The sequence below is a fragment of the Mytilus californianus genome, unplaced genomic scaffold (genome assembly GCF_021869535.1).
Source record: "Mytilus californianus isolate M0D057914Y unplaced genomic scaffold, xbMytCali1.0.p SCAF_6, whole genome shotgun sequence".
NCBI classification, from domain to species: Eukaryota; Metazoa; Mollusca; class Bivalvia; order Mytilida; family Mytilidae; genus Mytilus; species Mytilus californianus.
In genome coordinates, this window is record NW_026262712.1 from 28,565,913 (window position 1) to 28,585,980 (window position 20,068).

Sequence of the window (20,068 nt, forward strand, 5' to 3'; positions counted from 1 at the left end):
AAATAACTGTTTCACTTCTACACTTTCAATAAATATAGGTTATTTGATAACACCGAGGTCCTTGAAATATAAAGATATAAATTGTACTTATTCAAGACCAATACTGCTTCCAGTTCACAATCATAAAAATCGGTTATTCAAATAACAGAAAAGGTGGAAAAGCTTGAAAGCTAGTTTAATTCCTTTCCGCTGTAGACTGTGAAATTGCCAAATTAGGGATAATAAAAGGAGAATCAAGAGGTACGGAACTTTAAAAAAGAGGCAGAGGATACCAAAAGGACATCCAAATAAACTGCCAACGACATGGCTAAAAAAGAAAAAGACAAACAAACAAACAAAAGTACACAAAACACAACATAGAAAACTGAAGACTGAGCAACACGAACCCCGCCAAAAACTAAGGGTGGTCTCAGGTTCTCTGGAAGCAGATCTGGCTCCACATGCGGCACCCGTCGTGTTGCTCCCGTTAGTACAAACCCGGCAATAAGTCTTATTCGGTACGTGACATTCGGGGAAAAGGGGACGGGATTGTAGTTACGACAATTGGAATTTAAACATCTAATTCTATGAATCAAGGCATACATTATTTTCTGAAGTTTCGGATGGGAATATAACAATAGTATTTACAATTAAGAATAAATAGTCCACATTATTTGATTCTTTATCTGGCTGTATCCACTCGTTTTAAAATTTTATATTAAAATGGTAAAAAGATATAGGAGATGCATATATGAGGGGGGAAAGGGACACCCGTATGATGATAAACGATACAATGTTGTTAACTTTAACGATGAATATTTTGCTCTATATATCGCTAATTATAAAAATGACGATAATTTCTAGGTTCATTCGACGCTAACAGAAGCGTAAAATGAAAGAAGAGGTCGTTTGACGATTGCAATTAAATACCATTTCTACAGCACAAATGTAGCCAGCCAGTATAAGCTTATAGCAGTATACACGTATATACATCTTAATTCGTAATTCATACACATTCAAAATTTCTCTTAATATGTTTGTAATGGAAAATATATATTTCTTTTCTTGTAGAACTGGAAAAAAAGATAGTATGGCTGGCGCCTCAAACATGAAGTGGTGTAAAGCATGTGGTAGAGACGGAGAAGATCAAAGAGCTCATTCATGGTGTAGTGACTGTTCAGAACCATTGTGTAAGGAATGTCTAAAATTCCATCGGAAAGGAAAAACAACAGAAAACCACAAAACAATCCAAATCCTCAAAAGTTTTGGTTCATCGCGATCGGTTATCGAGATTCCAAAAACATGTCATATCCACGATTATAAGAAATTTTCTATCTATTGTATACATCACGATCAAATCGGTTGCGCCTCTTGTTTACGGGATCTGCACATCGAATGTGAAGAAGTAATTTCAATAGAGAAAGCTTCACGAAGCTTGAAGAGAACCGCGATTGAAGATTTACAACGGCGAATTTCAGATTGTTCGCTTATAATAAGAAAAATAATCGAATTGTATCAGAAAAATTTGAGTTCAATATCTGAACAGAAAAACGAATATAGAGAAAAAGTAAGTAAAGTTCGAAAGGATCTTAACACGTGTTTGGATGAGCTAGAACAAAATGTCGATAGAAAATTAGATGATTGTGATACAATATGCAAGGACGAAATTGAAAAAAGTATTAAAGATTTGACCACTAGAAAAAGTAAGTCAGAGTACTGGCACACTGCTATTGAAACGTTAACAGAAGATGATGATGATGGTTCCCAATCCAGAATCTTTGCAGCAATCAAGACGATAGACCATTTACAAGTCGAAGAAGAATCATTCTTGTCAAAGTTTCAAGAAGATTTGGTGGCATATGAACTGTTCTCGTCTCCATTTGACTTTTTAACAATTAAATCAATGCTAGCCACAATAGCTGATATAAAAATAGAGAAAATGAAAACTACAGTTCAACAATCATCGAATACCCAACAGATTGACACCTATATCCAACAAGGAAAAATCCAACTTCTTCACAAAATTAGCAGTTCTAAATTGGAAATGACAGCATTTGGCAAAGCCTGTCTTACTATGGACAATCGTATAGTTTTTGTCGGATACCCACTTCGTGTTTATGACATTAGTAGCTCCAGTGTTCACACAATACAAGTAGAATCTATATGGTCATCAGACATAACTTGTGATTTGAAAAACAATGTTTATGTGTCTTTTCCTGGTGACGGTATTTACAATATTGACATTAAGAACTTGAACGAAGGCCATCGTATCAACACAAAACAGGGTATATATCAACGGGTCAAACAGAAGAATGGCTTACTTTATTCAACCTGGGATGACGAGATCGTACTTTTCAATCAACAAAAAACTATAGTAAAGAAGATCGTACTTTTCAATCAACAGAAAACTATAGTAAAGACCTTGGAATGTATATTCAAGCCAGTATTTATGTGCGTCGAAAACTGCGATGGAATATACATTTCTGACGGTAAATCAATCATACGTATGACTGAAACTGGTTCACATAATATTGTTCCTACCATAATGGAGATGGGTGAAGTCATTACAGGACTAGACGTAGATGGGCAAGGGCAGTTATATGCATGTATTTATACCGATGTAGTAGGAACAGTTGTGCGAATAAACACGACTACAGGATACAGGGAACCAGTATTAGAAAATCTCGTAACTCCGTGTTATATCTCTTTTCATCCGACTAAGAATATGTTTCTTGTTATCACTGATCGCGGAAAGGAATGTTCAGTTTATTTTGTCACAAATTAACATGAACTTTTTAAATACAGTCGACTCTCGTTATTTCAAAGTCAGCCAGACCAGAGAAATATTTCGACATACCCATAGTTCGACTCAAACGGAAACAAGAATTTTGACATACTAAGGGACACAACACTTGCTTAGCCAGATCGATGTATTTGTATGTTATGGCCTTTATATTTTATGTCTCTTATCTATTTTTTTGTACTTGATAAAGTTGAATTAAGTTTTAATCTTTAAATTATAATTGACATGCTTGTTAAATACACATAAAATTTATCTTGAATCACAAATTATATTGTCTTCATCGTTCAAATAAGTTCATTGTTTGAATTTTATTTCCTTAATGTTCAGTGGCAAATATTTCATTCATATCCAGACCAGGACAAATCAACAACAACTTCAAGAAAGTTCTGAAATATAAATGATCTGGGAGGAAGGGCGGGACATTGCACTGCCACTAGTAAAAATGGACAATTTAATGTCACATACTTCTAACAAATTGCCCCTCTTTAAAATGTTTTACTAACACCAATTTCGTCTAATTATCTCGTTTTTGACATGTACTATTCGATCATGATGGTTGTTGTATTAAGAAAAAGTCTTTTAAAAAGCATCTGTAAAGGAATTAAAGGTATAAAAATAAATTTTGTGTCGTCGGATTTCTGTCTAAGTGATGTATAACTAGGATATTTTATTCATAATGTTGAGCATTTACATTCACTGAATCATTGAATTGAGTTGCAAGGTTTGATTCCAAACTCGAAAAAAAAAAATGAACGAATGAGCCTCTTTAACAATTGACAGAAAATTTCAATTTTTTAGACTAACAGCTAAGCTGTTAATTGAACAATAATCCATCTGAATTTTGCATTTCAATAGGATATTAAAAACTGCGGGTTTTGAGTACAAATTAACTGTTTGATGGACACTACATTGTTTCACAAAAAAGTATCAATAACCAAAAGTATACAGAAGTGCGTGCATGCAGATACATTGTGTATATTTCAATACATTGAGAGCATGGCGTGTCGAATTCCTGATAGCATAATTTTCAGCGACACATATTTTACATTTACACATTGTTTATAGTCAAGCGGATATAAACTAATTGGGATATTCAAGTTCTAGACATAGTGGAGGGTCTTGATGGGTTTGGTTTACAGAATAGGGAATAATGGGCAAAAAGTGCTGAATAAATGGCTAAAAATTAATGAATAGAGAAAAAAAGGCTAAAATTTAAAGAATAGAGAATAATGTGGTGCTAAAATATAAAGAATAGAGACTAATGGGGTGCTAAAATATATAGAATAAAGAATAATGAGCAAGATGTATAAACAAAAGTGAAAAATGGCTAAAAATTAAAAAATACAGAATTGAAGACACTCCCCCCCCCCCCCCCTACAATTCCAGACCCTCACAGTGATGATACTACATTGGATCGGCTCTTTGTATTAAGCAAAATACATATCTTGTATATAGATCATGACTTAGGGCCTGGGGTTTCAGTCTTGCATATGTCCAGTCATTGACACTAAAACTCAATGTTTTCATAATCACTACTTTTTTCCCAGTTATCATGGGTTAAAGGACAACAATGTGTGTTGGATAAATTTATTGCAAGATGTTCATACAGGGTTCATCTCAACTTGACCTTATTTCATGGTTCAATGATCGATGTTACTTTTTTTCCTTACTAGGTCCATTTTTTAGATACTATCTGTTTGGTCAACTGCTTTGATTGTATATAATGATTACAAAGTGTACATTTCGGTCTAACAGGAATTGTGAAAAATCTTTTTCTCAGAAACTATCAGCAGTAGATCAAATACACTGTATGAGGGGCCTTATGGGTTATTTTCGTTCTTCGTGATCGGCGCATTTTCGCTATCGTGATCGGTTTTTCTACAGATTTATTTTTTTTTTATATTTTCGTGATCCGTGACCCCCCCCCCCCCCCCCCCCCATCAGGCCCCTCCTGTATGTGCAGAAACTTGTAATGTTTACATGTTCGTTTGACATACCTTGGCCAATTGTTTCATAGTTCATTGGTCAACGTTAAGTTTTCGTGATTATGTCCGTTTCTTAGATACTTTTAGTAAAAGGTCAAATACACTGTAAGATGTGCATGTCCTTCTGACAGGGTTATTCTTAATTTTGAGGTACCAAGTTAAATTATCCCTTTATATATCCGACTCCGCTTAACGTTTTGTACAAAGCAGGGTATATTCTATCTCATTTACAAGTGTATGTACATGGTCAAGGTCGGATGAACCCTGTAACCAATAGTTAAAATTGAGAATGGAAATGGGGAATGTGTCAAAGAGACAACAACCCGACCATAGAGCAGACAACAGCCGAAGGCCACCAATGGGTCTTCAATGCAGCGAGAAACTCCCGCACCCGGAGGCGTCCTTCAGCTTGCCCCTAAACAAATATGTATACTAGTTCAGTGATAATGGACGTCAAACTAAACTCCAAATTATACGCAAGTTGTTTATTTGTCACCGGACGTTAAACAGTCTTTTATTTAGCATGCGCTGCAGAAGGAAGCATACATGTTAGAAGGATCGAATTGGGTCTATAATACAATGGAACTTAAAGAATTTCATCATCATGTCGGGTGTTAAATCTCTTACATTTTTCTTTCAACATCATAAAGAAGCATAATATTTGTCGCAATTTTGTAACTGAGGAGATCTCGAATTCCCGCAGTTTTGTATAGCTGATTACCGAAAAGAATAAAGATTAATAAAACAATCAGGCCCCAGCCTCATATAAACTTTAGGCTCATTCAAAAGTCATTTGGTCTTTTGGATAATATTTGATGGCATTTGACCTTAACCTAAATCAACCGAAATGAACTTTATAGTAACCAAATGTAGTTGTTTTTGCACTCATTTTATGGAAAAGTCCATGAAAACCAGATATTTCTACAATTAGTTTACAATAACCTAGAAAAGACACCAAAAGTAACAATGTGTAAACCGATAGTGACAAATAATATCCCGTATTGCATGCAAAAGTACATAGAAATCATGTATTTGTCTTTAATCCGTATTATGTTAGCCAATATTCGACGAAAATTAACTTTGATTAAACATATTAAATTGATAAAAAATACAATATTGTTTTATTGATATTCTAACAAACCCTTATTCTCTAGTTGGAGTAAAATAACGGTGTGTATGGGTAACCAGAATAGAGAATAATGAGCAGAAAATATAATGAACAGAGAAAAATGGACCAAAAAAGTAAAGAATAGAGAATAATGGGAAAAAAGTATAAAACAAATATAGAAAAATGTCATAAAAAATTATAGAATACACAATACCGTGCATTAATTGTTTATCTTATTTTGTCTCAAAATTAATGAAATACTTGTCACTGAACGTTAAGCAAGCAAAATTAAATCGTTTTCAAACTTTTTTATTTCGTTTTTTTTAAAGTTCGAACTATCTCGTCTCCTTAAAGATAAATACAACATAAATAGTAGTTTATTACAGTTTAGAAATAATTTAATATCCTAATTTCCAGAAGATCTTTTTGTGTCGTTTTAGATAAAATTATAAATAGACATAATAGTGTAACCTTTTGTAACATGTCAAATCTTTTCGTGAAAAATTCGAATCAACTTTTATTTCTGTCGTACTACACTTTAACAAGGTTATCATGTGACTATTTAAACCACCGTCTACGCATTATTATCTAAATCTTTTTTTAATACTAACTGCACTGCACTGATGTATTTTTCTTATACACGCTCGCATTATATACTAACTCTTTAACTTTCAACTTTATTTGATCACTCAGACACATTACATATACGTGTAACAAGAGGAATACAATATTTACATATGTACAAACAATACAAAGTAATAGTGGGAATGAAAAAGAAAAAAAATATACATTATTATAAAATCACTTCACAAAATGTTTATAAGTTTACTAATAAACAGTTATAGATTTTTTATGACCCACTTTAAGCTAGCTTTTCCTGAAATGAAGTTTTGCAACACCTCTATTGAAAGAAATGGAGGTTAAACTTTGACGGTTCGTACATATCTTTTTATGGAAATGCTTAAAATGATTTGAAATTAACAGCAGTTAAGGATGTTGAATTGATTAAAGAAGTACTCTCTAGAAAATACAGTAAACAATTTTGGGTAAAAAACATCTTCGCTAGCCAAGGGTTACAATCCAGTCCCCTCCTCTTCGAGAGAGGGAAGAGGAGAGGGAAGAGGAGTGGACTGGATCGTAACCCTTGGCTAGCGAAGATGGGTAAAAAAGTGCTCTCCGTTTTCTTTTTTTTTATTATTTTTATTTGCGAGGAAAATGTTTGTTTCAGTTCACATGTAATCATTTATGCCATCAGATTCACCCCTTCGTTAATTTTGTGCGTTGTAGACATTTTTTTTTAACGAGCCCATGTGAAAACAATTATAAAAAGTGTTATTTTCAGTCAGAAGTTGTGTTGGTTAACCTTTTTTTGAATAGTAATAATCATCAACAACTACTATGTATTAAAAAAATATATTAAATTCCATTTTTGTAACCACAGGCTTTTATTTTCCTTCCACGTTTTGACATTTTTGAAACTTTATTTTACCTTTAAAATACGACAATTGCCACTATAGTAGAGCAGATTATCCTTCCAGAGAAATCGAGTTTGCCCGAACTATGTTTATGTTCTTGTTTAAATCTTCAGTTTTGAATACGACAATTGCCACTATAGTAGAGCAGATTTCCCTTACACAGCAATCGAGTTTGCCCAAACTTTGTTAATGTTCTTGTTTAAATCGTCAGTTTTTGTCTCGGCTTGACGGAGTCAAAAAGCGAGACATAGGTATGCTGTTTCCGGCTGCGGCTGCGGCGGCGGCGTCAACAATGTATTGGTTTGTGATTAGGTCTATTTCATGGTGAACCACTAGTGGTAGGTCAATGATATTTGGTATGCAGTTGTATAAGCATTGGCACATCTCATTACCATGGAGATTATTTGACCCCGCCCCCTCAGTCAAGGTCTATTGACTTTGAAACTTTGCTTAGGTTACATGTATTAGTTTGTGATTAGGTCAGTTTATGGGGAACCACTAGTGGTAGAACAGTGATATTTAGTATGCAGTTGTATTAGCATTGGCACATCTTGTTACCATGGAGATTATTTGGCCCCGCCCCCTCAGTCAAGGTCTATTGACTTTGAAACTTTGCTTAGTTTACATGTATTAGTTTGTGATTAGGTCAGTTTATGGTGAACCACTAGTGATAGGTCAATGATATTTGGTATGCAGTTGTATAAGCATTGGCACATCTCATTTCCATGGAGATTATTTGGCCCCGCCCCCTCATTCATGGTCTATTGATTTTGAAACTTTTGCTTAGTTTTCATGTATTAGTTTGTGATTAGGTCAGTTTAAGATGAACCACTAATGTAAAGTCAATGATATTTGGTATGCAAATGTATTGGCATTTGCAAGTTACATTTCCATGGAGATTATATAACCCCACCCCTAATTATGGTTCATTGACTTTGAAACTTTTACATAGTTTATAAGTTAATGTTTGTGTTTAGGTTTGTTTAAAGGGAACGACTTACGAAAAGACAATGGTATTTGGTTTGCAATTGTATTAACATTGGCACATCTCATTTCATGGAGATTGTTTAGCCCTGTACCGTCAGTCATTGTTCATTGACTTTGAATATATGCATAACTTACATGTTAAAGTATTGCTATTTTAATTTCAACATTTGAATTATCAAAATAACAAATAGGCGAGACATATCTCTGTGTTAACAGTTTATGTAATTGATGGTGAGTGACTGTTCTTCGTCTCTAATACTATTTTCTTAATTGGTATTCTTTGTATTCTTTCGACTGAAAGCTTTGACTGCATGTTTGGTATAATCTTACGTTTGAAAAGCCAAATCTGGAATTTTTAAAATCGGGTTTAAAGATATCAGATAATCAAAAGCAAACAAAAACAGCTATTTTTACGAACAAAATTTTAAAAAAGGTGTGTCTGAAAGTAGGAAACTGCTCTACTTTTTATTTAAATGACCATAAGGTAGCAATATACAGTTAGGTAAATAAATAAAATTTTACCGTAATAAATTTTACCATCCCCTTTTCCTTGCTTTCTTACAAATTAAGCCTACAGTTTGTGTCATATATGTGCATATGTATGTAATCAGTATCTTCCAAAGATTTGATTTCCAGTAGTTAAAATGATTAAATAAAGTTTCTTTTAGGTGTATCTATGGCAACAGTCTGCATTTAATAGCTATAAAATATTGCAAAAAGGGGGGTAAAGTTGACCAAAAGCAGGATTTCAATCCCTTGGAGTGATACCTTTTCTAAAACTGTTTGCATATATCTATCAAGAGATCAAACAAGAGTGCACACGCTGAAATGTCTCACCTTCTTTACTCAACATTGATATTATGTTGATAGTCCTAAATATAAAGCTTTACTACAACTATCACATCAATTAAACATGATCAAAGAAAATGAGGTCAAGGTCAGATAAACCAAACTGGAAATACATGTACACCTTACAATCATTCCATACACCCAATATGCTTTAAATATAGTTGACCTATTGCACATCAAATAAACAAACTTTAACCAGGAACACTTAACATTGATCAATGAACCATGAAAATGAGGCCAAGGTCAGATGAACCCCGCTCGACAGACATTTACACCTAACAATCATTACATGCTTTAAATATAGTTGACCTTTTGCATATAGTATCTAAGAAACAAACTAAACCAGAAAAACTTAAGATTGACCAATGAACCATGAAAATGAGGTCATCGTCAGATGATAATTGCAAGACAGACCAGTGGCGGATCCAGAGGAGGGGTTCCGGGTGTTGGAACCCCTCCTTTTTTCTTGACGATCAATGCATTTGAATGGGGACATATAGTTGGAACCCCCCCCCCCCCTTTATCCTGGGTTGGGAATCCCCCTTTTAAAAAATGCTGGATCCGCGCCTGCAGACATATACACCTTACAATCAATCCATACACCAAATATAGTCGACCTATTGCTAATAGTATTAGAAAAACATACCAAAAAAACAAATATTTAACATTGAGCAATGAACCGTAAAAATGAGGTCAAGGTCAAATAAAACATGCCAGGCTTACATGTACATCATAAAATAATTTCATACACCAAATATAGTTGACCAATTGTATACAGTATTAGAACAACAGACCAAAACACAAAAACTTAACTTTAACCACTGAACCATGAAAATGAGGTCAAGGTCAGATGACACCTGCCAAATGGACATGACCACCTTACAATCATTCCATACACTAAATATGGTAGACCTATTGCTTATAGTATCTGAGATATGGACTTTACCACTAAAACTTAACCTTGTTCACTGATCCATGAAATGAGGTCGAGGTCAAGTGAAAACTGTCTGACAGGCATAAGGACCTTGCAAGGTACGCACATACCAAATATAGTTATCCTATTACTCATAATAAGAGAGAAATTAAGAAACTGAATACTAAAAATCTTAACTTTTTTCAAGTAGTCACTGAACCATGAAAATGAGGTCAAGGGCAATGGACATATGACAGACGGAAACTTTATAACATAAGGCATCTAGGATCCAGCTAGGTCTTCTACCTTCTAAAATATTAAGCTTTTACGAGGTTAGCTAACACCGCCGCCGCCGCCGCCGGATCACTATCCCTATGTCGAGCTTTCTGCGACAGAAGTCGCAGGCTCGACAATAAAAATTATATGTCTTTTGTCTCATTTTTTGGTAAAATTGTGTCAAAAAGTTCGTGTAAAAAAAGTGTTTGTAAACATATCAATAATTTCTGGATCTATGACCGGTCTGGCTATGAAAATACGGACAGTCAAACAGAAAATAGCCCATAAAACATGTAAAAAATAATCCTGAAGTTCTTATAATCCCACTTTGAAGGCTAAATTAGTCATCAGCTGTCTAATCACTAGCCAGTCAACACTGTGGTTGTGAGTTCGAATCCCACACGGGGCAGGTCCACTCCAAGGACTCCAATTGACTAGGATTTGTCTGTTTTCCTACTGAAGGTCGGTGGTTCTCTCCGGGCACTCCGGCTTCCTCCACCAATAAAAACTGACCGCCACAAAATAGCACAATAGTGTTGAAAGTGGCGTTAAACACCAATCAATCAATCAAAAATAACTTTCATATTTGAAAAATTCACCATGGCCAAAATGCGAAACTTCATTCCTAACTGTGTATTGCTACCTAAGTTATATTTAAGATAAAATTAAAGCCAAATCTGCGAGGTTTCTAAAGTCATTGATAGGTCATTATGTGAAATTTTTTTATACAACTAATATATCGCAAATACAAAAGTCCGACTTTTGTTGAATTTTCTGAATGAAATAAATGTTTTGTCCGAATCTTATACCCAAATATGTAGAGTTGTAGCGCGTAACCGTTAATGTGTTTCCGTTTTATTATATTTATGAACATTCCTTATTTAATCACGTAAACTTGTATTTATTTTTAAATTCCGTTTTTAAATGGTTAAATAAGAATATTAAATATCGCCAATATAGAGTAAACATGCTATCGATTTCAAATTTAAATTTTTTTCATGGTTTTCATTTTTCAATTAGCTTCATTGAAAATTAATGATCCAGTCAAGTAGATAAACATTTTGTTCAAATCAAAACAATAGACTTGTTTATACCTTCTTTTTAACATGAAAGGAATTGGTTTATTTTCGGACCCATCTACAAATTTAAACACTGACCGAATTTTTGTAGACCAAATGAGAAGGATAATATAGAACAAAATGGTGAGTAAGAATATAGGTGTAAAATTTTACATTTTAAGTATTAAGAGAAGCTAATGTTTTGTTGAAATTGGCAAACTGAGTTATTTCAAAAGTCATAATATGTTTTGTCTCGTTCTTAAGGGACCCTTATGTCACGTCTTTGATTGAATTTTGTGTATTTATTGAGGACGTGTAGCGTTGCTCGTTTGGAATTTTGATCTTCCTCTGCTTAAAATCCTTTAATATTTTCTTTCCTTTTTTTTTAACTTTGGGAAATCGGTAGCAAGCATTATTTTCATTGTCCTTTAAGAAATATTAACTTTTTAAAAATGTTAAATTTGAAATGTTTGTGTTATAATGATTTGAAGGGGGGAAAACAGATTAAAAATTTATCAATGCTATCCCACAAGTGATTTCACACAAAAAATGGCATAACAATTTTGCTATTGACAGGTCTATAAATGTTACTACAAAGAACAACTATTCAATATGACTAATTACCAAAACAGTTATATTGACTGTCCTGAATTATAAGCACCATTTTTCACATTCCAGGAGTAAGGTTACGCGAGGAAGGGGAAAAGGGGGAGGTGTAATATGGGCTCCGTTCTAGATCTTAATTGTATCGTTTAGCTCCAGGCTCAAGATTATGAATTGTAGGTTAATTTCAGCAATTTTGGGGAGGGTGTTCCGGGCACCACTGATAGGACTCCAGTTTCCTCTTGCTGGAATCTTGGCTCCGCTGATAGGCTTCGAGCTCTAGTGATAGGGAACCAGACGACAAATTGACAGGGGTGTGATTGTCAGAAAAGTAAAGCGGCCGTACTTTTTTACACCACATAAAACCATTCATTATTTATAACTAAAATATAGAAGAGTATCAAAATGACCTTGCTAATAAGAAAAAAATAGAAAATTTTGAATCGGGAAAATATGTAATAGACAGTGATTCAAATAGCAATAACATTTATTTACTAATAAATTAAATAAAACAAGAGCTGGGCTGTTAGAAAAAGACTATATGGAGGAGAGTTGTCTCATTAGCAATCTTCTTATATTTATAATAAAATCTCTTCGACAATTATAGCAAAATCTAACATAAGCATGTGAATAAAGAGTAAAGGATTATGTATATGAAAGCGTAATTTCATTCCACCATGTATTTATTTGACTCGCAACTCGACTTTCGTAACTCGCAACTCGACTTTCGTAACTCGCAACTCGACTTTCGTAACTCGCAACTCGACTTTTGTAACTCGCAACTCGACCTTCGTAACTCGCAACTCGAATTTCGTAACTCGCAACTCGACTTTCGTAACTCGCAACTCGACTTTTGTAACTCGCAACTCGACTTTTGCAACTCGCAACTCGACTTTTGTAACTCGCAACTCGACCGTCGTAACTCGCAACTCGACTGTCGTAACTCGCAACTCGACTTTCGTAACTCGCAACTCGGCCTTTTCAACTCGCAACTTGCAACTCGACGATAAGAAACCTCGTATTTATTCCGGGTAACTGTTTTTCACTAGAGAATATTGGATGTAAATAGTGGAAAAGCGTCGATCTTGATATCGTTGTTTTGTTTATATTAGACCGGTTTATTGTTTACATAAATTAAAAGGTTAAAATTAGAATAATTTTCAAGGAACCAGTTTAATTAATCTGAATCAATCTTGCGCTATTTTATGATATATTATAAAGTCGTACAACATAAAATGTAATTTTGACGGGGTTTTCGCACTTACTTCAGAAATGGATGAGAAGGAATATGTACTTAAAAATTGCAAAAATATCCTGAAGATTTAAGTGAAAATGAAAAAAAAAGAATAAGAGCAAAAAAGGACGTATTTGTAATCAAAACACACGATGGAATGGATTGTCTGTATATAAAAACTGAGGTTCAAAATAACTGGAACAAAATCACTAGTGTAATCCTCCATGGTAGAAAAGCACTAGTGTAATCATTCCTGCATGGTTCAAAAACACTAGTGTGAACATTCCTTGGATGAAAAACACTAGTTTACTTTGTCCTTTTATTACATAAATCAACTATGCAAGTTTCAGTTCATTCAAATACCCCCCCCCCCCCCCCCCCCCTCCAAAAAAAATACCAAGCCCCATTTTTTATATATTTCCCCTGTGACCACTATAACACATGTGTTATAGCAGTCTCAGATTTCCCGTTCAAAAATCAAAAAACCCTCTTTAGAATCTCATGATGTGTGGTGGATATTTTACACTGGACCCAGATTAAAAAAAAACTAGTGATTTTTAAAAACACTAGGAATTTTCATCCTCCGGATATCACTGTGTATCATCGCCACCGGAAATTGGGTACTAACGAAGAGGAGAGAAATGAAAAAAAAGTAAACAAGGTAAGAATTCATTCAATTTAAAGCATTTCTACTGATTTGACGAGGGTACCGCTTAAGAAATGATTTTCTGATATATAATTCTTTAAATTATTAGGCCGATAAGTACAAAATTATGTCAAGATTTTGTGTTATACTCCAAAACTTGCCACTTAGTACCCGAAAATTTCGAGGTCGATCGTCCTTTGTCGCCCCATTGGCAAGATATTCAACTATTTTTCATTATTTTTTCAGACACACTTTAAGATTATTATAGTGTGGCATCATATTTACTGAGATTTGTAGTCAAAAAGATGTTTTTTTTAAGAATATAGACCATAAAAAATAAAGTCTAGGGTACGGCAACTTGCTCGTGTTGACAAATTTACTGTATGGCAACTTGTATTCAACTGTATGGCAACTTGCTAATTTTAAAATATTTATTTGCCGTCCTTTTAAAGAAAATAAAGTATTAAGTTCATATATCCAATTATGCATTTGATAAAAATACAATTCGCTTGACAGCATTTAAGATGTATACACAATATAAGGCTTGAACACAGTCCTATTAGTACATCTTTTACATACTCGATTTATACAATATGAATACGGCATATATACAAAAGCTGGCAAATGTTGCAACTTTCGAAAAGGCATGTCACTGTTTCACTGACCTATTTTTATGCCCCTGACGTTATATGTGTCTGTCCCCGGTGAGGAACATGTATAATATAGCGGCTGTCGTAGGTTGCTGTCTGACATTTGTTCATGATTTTGTCATAAATCAGGCAATTTTGATACAGTATATGGGTTTTGTTCATTGTGAAGTGTATAATGACCATTAGTTGGTCAAATCCGTTTCATTTGGACTTTGTTGGATAGTCCTCTCACTGAAAATCATTCCACATCTCCTTATTCAATTAATGTTATTGTCTTATTTGTAAAAGGCAGATACAGCCAATATATTATAATAAAGAAATGAACAAGCTCGGTGGCTAACACTGTTTGAATTTTTAAAAATATCAACCTTATATTAATCATTTTTGGAAAGAATGAAAGAAAAATCCGATACCAGGGATACAAATCCCGCTGTGGCTTCGGCATAAACTATTTATATAAACTTTTTACTTGAGAATAAAGATGACCTTGTATGAAGTTTTTTTGGTTGTCATTTTAATGCTATATACTTATAAATACAATACACAAAAGCTAGCATCTTCGACTTGTAAGTTAATGAAATATAATCAAATAACATCATGATAAGGACAGGTTGAAATATTTTTTAATTCCTGATGATGCATACTCATAAATTCTTTTGGAAAAATCTATGAAAATTTAAATGTTGATTTGAAAGCGTTCTTTTATTTATTTGCCCTCGTAAACAGTTTTGTTAAAATACCGAAATCGGTAAATTCTTATCGTGAAAGAATAAGTCGGGTACACCTTTTTACATTCAGTCGTGCTTTAGTTGCAATTTTTTCTTCTTATTAAGAAAAATGATTTTAAGCACTTTTTTCTTCTTATTAAGAAAAATGATTTTAATTTTAGCATCTATCTAAAGATTATATTGTTTACACACACCCAAAAATAGGGCTAACTGTTGATTTTGAAACACTTTGAATTTATATCCAACCAAACAGATAGGCCGAGATCCATACATTTATAAGTTTCAAAACAGAGAAGGTGTGTTTGAAAACAAATAATCACGTGCTGCTACATGTATATCTTTTAAAGCAAATGCAAGTCTTACTTGTATTAATTATATAATTTTAATTGGCACAATATCACATTAAAATTTACTGAGAAATATTATACATAGTAATCATGAAAATTTAAGTACATTGAGAATTCGGACTAATACACTCCATCTCACTACCCCTCCATCTACTCCTTTAAGTTTAGGCCAAACAGCCTTAGCAAAAGTCTTTTATTCTTTTATCCCTGTAAATAAAAAGATTGAATGAATTTACTTAAACTAAAAAAAATACAATCTTATTTTCGATAAGAAACAAGAAAATTAATTCGAAACACAATTCATGATTTATTTCTCCTAATTTTCAATGAAAAAAAGGTATTTTCTTCACTTTTCTTTCAACAAATTATTCGTTTCAGAAATTAAAAAATAAACAACGAATTTTACCCAGGACATTCTTAAAGTGTCTGTCCGAAGTCACGAGCCTGTACATGTAGTTCGGTGGTTGTCGTTGGTTCATCGCTATCATATGTGTTGTTTTTCGTACATTGTTTTGTTATGAGTTAGGCCGTTAGTTTTCTTGTTGAATCCTTCCACATTTTTCATGTCGGGGCTTTTTATAGCCGACTATAAGGTACGAGTTTTAGTTGTTGAAGGCTGTACGATAGCATATAATTGCTTACATACAATTTATTTGACCCTGGTGAATAGTTCTTATTTGCAATCATACCACATCTCCACTGTTTATATTAAAAAAAAAATTCTTTCAAGCACCAAGGAAGGATGAATGGTCGTTTTTTTTTATTGAACTTACAAAATTTCACCCTGACAACAAATAAGACAACAGTCGTTAGTATTATAACGATATATGAATGTATTTAGGATAATATGGTTGAAAAAAACCTTTTTGTCTTTAAAAACACAAAGTCGAATAGAGGTACGCAACGACGACTTCTGAACAAAAGTAACGGCATATATTTTATAATATTTGATATGTAGTTTATTTTGTATATTTGGAAGCCGGTAAAGCTTTAATATGGACAAAATATCGTCACTTGATATTTTCTAAACAGTGATTAATTTCATCTTTAAATTACAATATATTGCAAGACGCCGTACAGACAAAAGTTGTTATTCTGCAATTCGCCGTACAACGTTCTGCAATTCGCCGTACAATAAACAAACAATATGTTGATCCATATTCTTTAAAAAACATCTTTATGACAACAAATCTCAGTAAATATGATGTCACACTATCATAATCTAAAAACATGTCTGGAAAAATAATGAATAACAGTTGAATATCTTGCCAATGTGGCGACAGAGGACGATGGACCTCGAAATTTTCGGGTACTAAGTTGCAAGTTTTGAAGTATAACACAAAATCTTGACATAATTTTGTACTTATCGGCCTAATAATTTAAAGAATTATATATCAGAAAATTATATCTTAAGCGGTACCCTCGTCAAATCAGTAGAAATGCTTTAAATTGAATGAATTCTTACCTTGTTTACTTTTTTTTCATTTCTCTCCGCTTCGTTAGTACCCAATTTCCGGTGGCGATGATACACAGTGGATATGGCGGAATCTATCCACTGTTACATATACACCATACAGTGACCAATGGTGGCTAACTTCCGTTACATTCGGTCTTTTCTGGATAGTTGTCTCATTGGCAATCATACCGTGGCCACACCTCCTTATTTGTATATTGATCAACATGGGGAAAAAACTGAAAATGAATATTGAGTCGTTTGTAATATTTATTATGACTTAATATACGCATGATGATTTTTAATATATTTAGAAATTTACAACATTACATTTTTACGTTACACTTGTAGGAATTGTCGTACGATGTCCAACTTTGCAACGAAGTTTTAATGTACTTTATGGACAGGAAATCTGATGGTGCAGATTCAAACATAAATGAAGTCTACAAAAACCTATTTGTAGGAAATGAGTAAGTAAAAATATTGTCCTTTGTTTTTTTTCATTATACTTCTTTTTTTTTTTTTTTTTTTTTTCCTTTTTTTTTTTTTAGGTTAACACACATTGTTCAACTATAGGTAACTGGCCATATGTCAAGCTCTAAACTCTCCGAGTTTAGTACATAAGTTGTGAGTGAATTGAACAGATTCATAGAATACTATCATGCTTTTACAATTTTACACTGCAAAATACGTGCAGAGATTATTTACTTCATGTATGGTTCAGATCATGGCAGTCCTGAAATCATTGATTACTGAAAATGCGCCACCACATCTACAAATTCATACATGTAGCTAGAAACTGAAGCAAGTGGTAACAATTTCAGTGACACGTTTTCGGAGGATACCAAACAGGCGTTGTTTAAGTGAATAGAACAGCTAAAACAAAATGCAATCATATTACAATGATTTACTCCATATTCCTTTTTTCAGGGTTATTGCACGGGATGCAGCAAAGCTGAAGGAACTTGGAATAAATCTTGTTATAAATCTGTCCCCAAACGAAGTGAAAACGAACCCATTAATTTATGAACCTTATGACATAAAATATTGTCCACTTAGTTCGGATGATAACGTGTACACATGCTTAATAAATATTGTTGAAGATGGTGCTGACCTGATAGAGGACACCATAAAAGATGGAGGTAAGATTTCATTAAATTAATGACTCAACTAATGATTAATCCATTTCTGGTATCAATATTTATTTTTTACCGAGCACGTTCCTCGTACTTTAAGCCGTTTGTATGGAATTTCAAAACAATTATAAACGCATACAAGCAACCAAACAGTAGAAGCTTTTGAAACCCTCTCCTTTGCATAAAGAACATACATGTATATGGTGTTAGGGAGCTACCATTTGATTTTTATGGAAGGGGGGGGGGGGGGGGGGTAGGATGAAATTTGAAAAAAAGGCAGGACATGAGTTTTGAGTAAAAAAAAAGGCAGGCTGAGCAACTTGGCAAAAAAAAGGCAGGCTGAGCAACTTGGCAAAAAAAAGGCTGCACTGAATAGAGTGAAAAATAAAAAGGCAGGACAGATATTACAACAACAAAAATGCAGGACAAAATTGTTCATCCTTGCAACAATCCCCCCCCCCCCCCCTAAAAATCAAATGGTAGCTCCCTTACCTACATACTGCATGTGGAAAGAAAAAAATATAATTTATGTATGTTATCAATTATTAATATGAGTAATGACTGAACAAATTTCTAAATCCTAAAAAAAAACATTATAATGCCGTTTATTTAATTAGACGTTATTTTTTATTTATTTTTAAGACAACACAAATTAAACATTATCATTCTTTCATTGCAGGTAAAGTCCTGGTTCACTGTTCAGGCGGAGTCCGAAAATCGCCCGCAATGGCAATTGCCTACCTCATGCTAAAGGAACAGTTACCTATCTGGAATGCCGTAAAGTGTATCAGAAGATGTCGTAAAGTGTGTCCTAGCAACGGTCTCATTATGCAATTGTGTAGTCTGAATAAAGAAATATTTGACGATGTTACGCACAAATAGATAGAAAATGAGAAAAAACATGGCTGCATTTACATTTAATTTTAGTGATCATGCTAGTATGATATTAAGTACAGCTCTTCGCATTACAAAGTTTACACTTTAGAAGTCCCTGTTCCAATAACTCATATCGTTAGAGTAACACCACTCTTTGGATTTTTTCTAAAACATGACTCATTGTGCTATTTGTTAAAGCTACCTCAATTTTACGTGACTCTGGTGTGATTGAAGTTTGACCAAACATACTTGTGGTGTTCAAGTATGTAAATAAATAAATATATGATTCAAATGTATGTGTTTCATAGTATTATAAGCCATACATATATACTTAATAATTATGCTCGATAGTCATTTATAGTGGTCTAGCCGTAGACTCCGATCAGCTATTACATGACATGTTAGATGAATGTTAACAGCCGAGAGTCTAAAGTTGAGACATTTTAAAAAAAAAGAAACATCTCAAAAGTATGAATTTCATTATTGATTTACTAGGTGTCTATGTACAGTGGCAGCTTTTGTAACGTTGCTACCAAAGAATATATATAACAACTGATGTAGCAAATTTTTGTTTTAGAAAACAATTGGTAATGAAATTCATCCATATTTCCTAAGTTTAATATATAATAAATATAATTTATAGTTGATTGGTTGGTTGGTTATAAAATGTTTGACTTATATCAGTTCTTCATATCGATGGGCAAACTCCGAAACAGTGGTAACGTCTTCCTTGCTACACTACGTTGACTTTGATAGTTAAGCGAAGCAACGGCACCACTGTTTCGGAGTTTGATCGATGGGTCGGTTGTATTGATCGATTTGTAGTAAGTTTATTGATTGATGGATTGATTTATTGACAATTTGTATACTGTAAAGAGATGTATATTTCACATGGTCTAATTCATTGATTGATTGTTTATGTGACGTCCAGTGACAAATATTTGACGAATATGTTTTACTCA

The 20,068-nt window shown here is 33.5% G+C and overlaps 2 protein-coding genes across 12 annotated transcripts in view; both read left to right on the forward strand.

The window, feature by feature from the left end:
* The window catches only part of LOC127704926 (uncharacterized), a 15,629-nt gene extending 12,227 nt beyond the window's left edge, over positions 1 to 3,402 (forward strand). For all 11 annotated transcript variants that reach the window (XM_052209163.1, XM_052209153.1, XM_052209161.1 and 8 more), the window contains one exon: positions 1,051 to 3,402. In XM_052209163.1, the coding sequence (XP_052065123.1) occupies positions 1,051 to 2,764 (1,714 nt within the window). In that variant the 3' untranslated portion in view covers positions 2,765 to 3,402. The remainder of the gene's footprint in view (positions 1 to 1,050) is intronic.
* A 7,970-nt stretch (positions 3,403 to 11,372) lies between these two features.
* Positions 11,373 to 19,400, forward strand: LOC127704939 (dual specificity protein phosphatase 3-like). Its single transcript, XM_052209179.1, has 4 exons — positions 11,373 to 11,577; positions 17,446 to 17,564; positions 18,025 to 18,236; positions 18,910 to 19,400. Exons 1-4 carry the CDS (start codon positions 11,575 to 11,577, stop codon positions 19,110 to 19,112), a joined length of 537 nt encoding a protein of 178 aa, XP_052065139.1. The 5' UTR covers positions 11,373 to 11,574; the 3' UTR covers positions 19,113 to 19,400.
* Positions 19,401 to 20,068: the final 668 nt, after the last annotated feature.

Coding starts and splice junctions, on each gene's coding strand:
- LOC127704939 (XM_052209179.1), top strand. Junction 17,565..18,024: donor AACCTATTTGTAGGAAATGA/GTAAGTAAAAAT, acceptor TCCTTTTTTCAG/GGTTATTGCACGGGATGCAG. Junction 18,237..18,909: donor GGACACCATAAAAGATGGAG/GTAAGATTTCAT, acceptor CTTTCATTGCAG/GTAAAGTCCTGGTTCACTGT.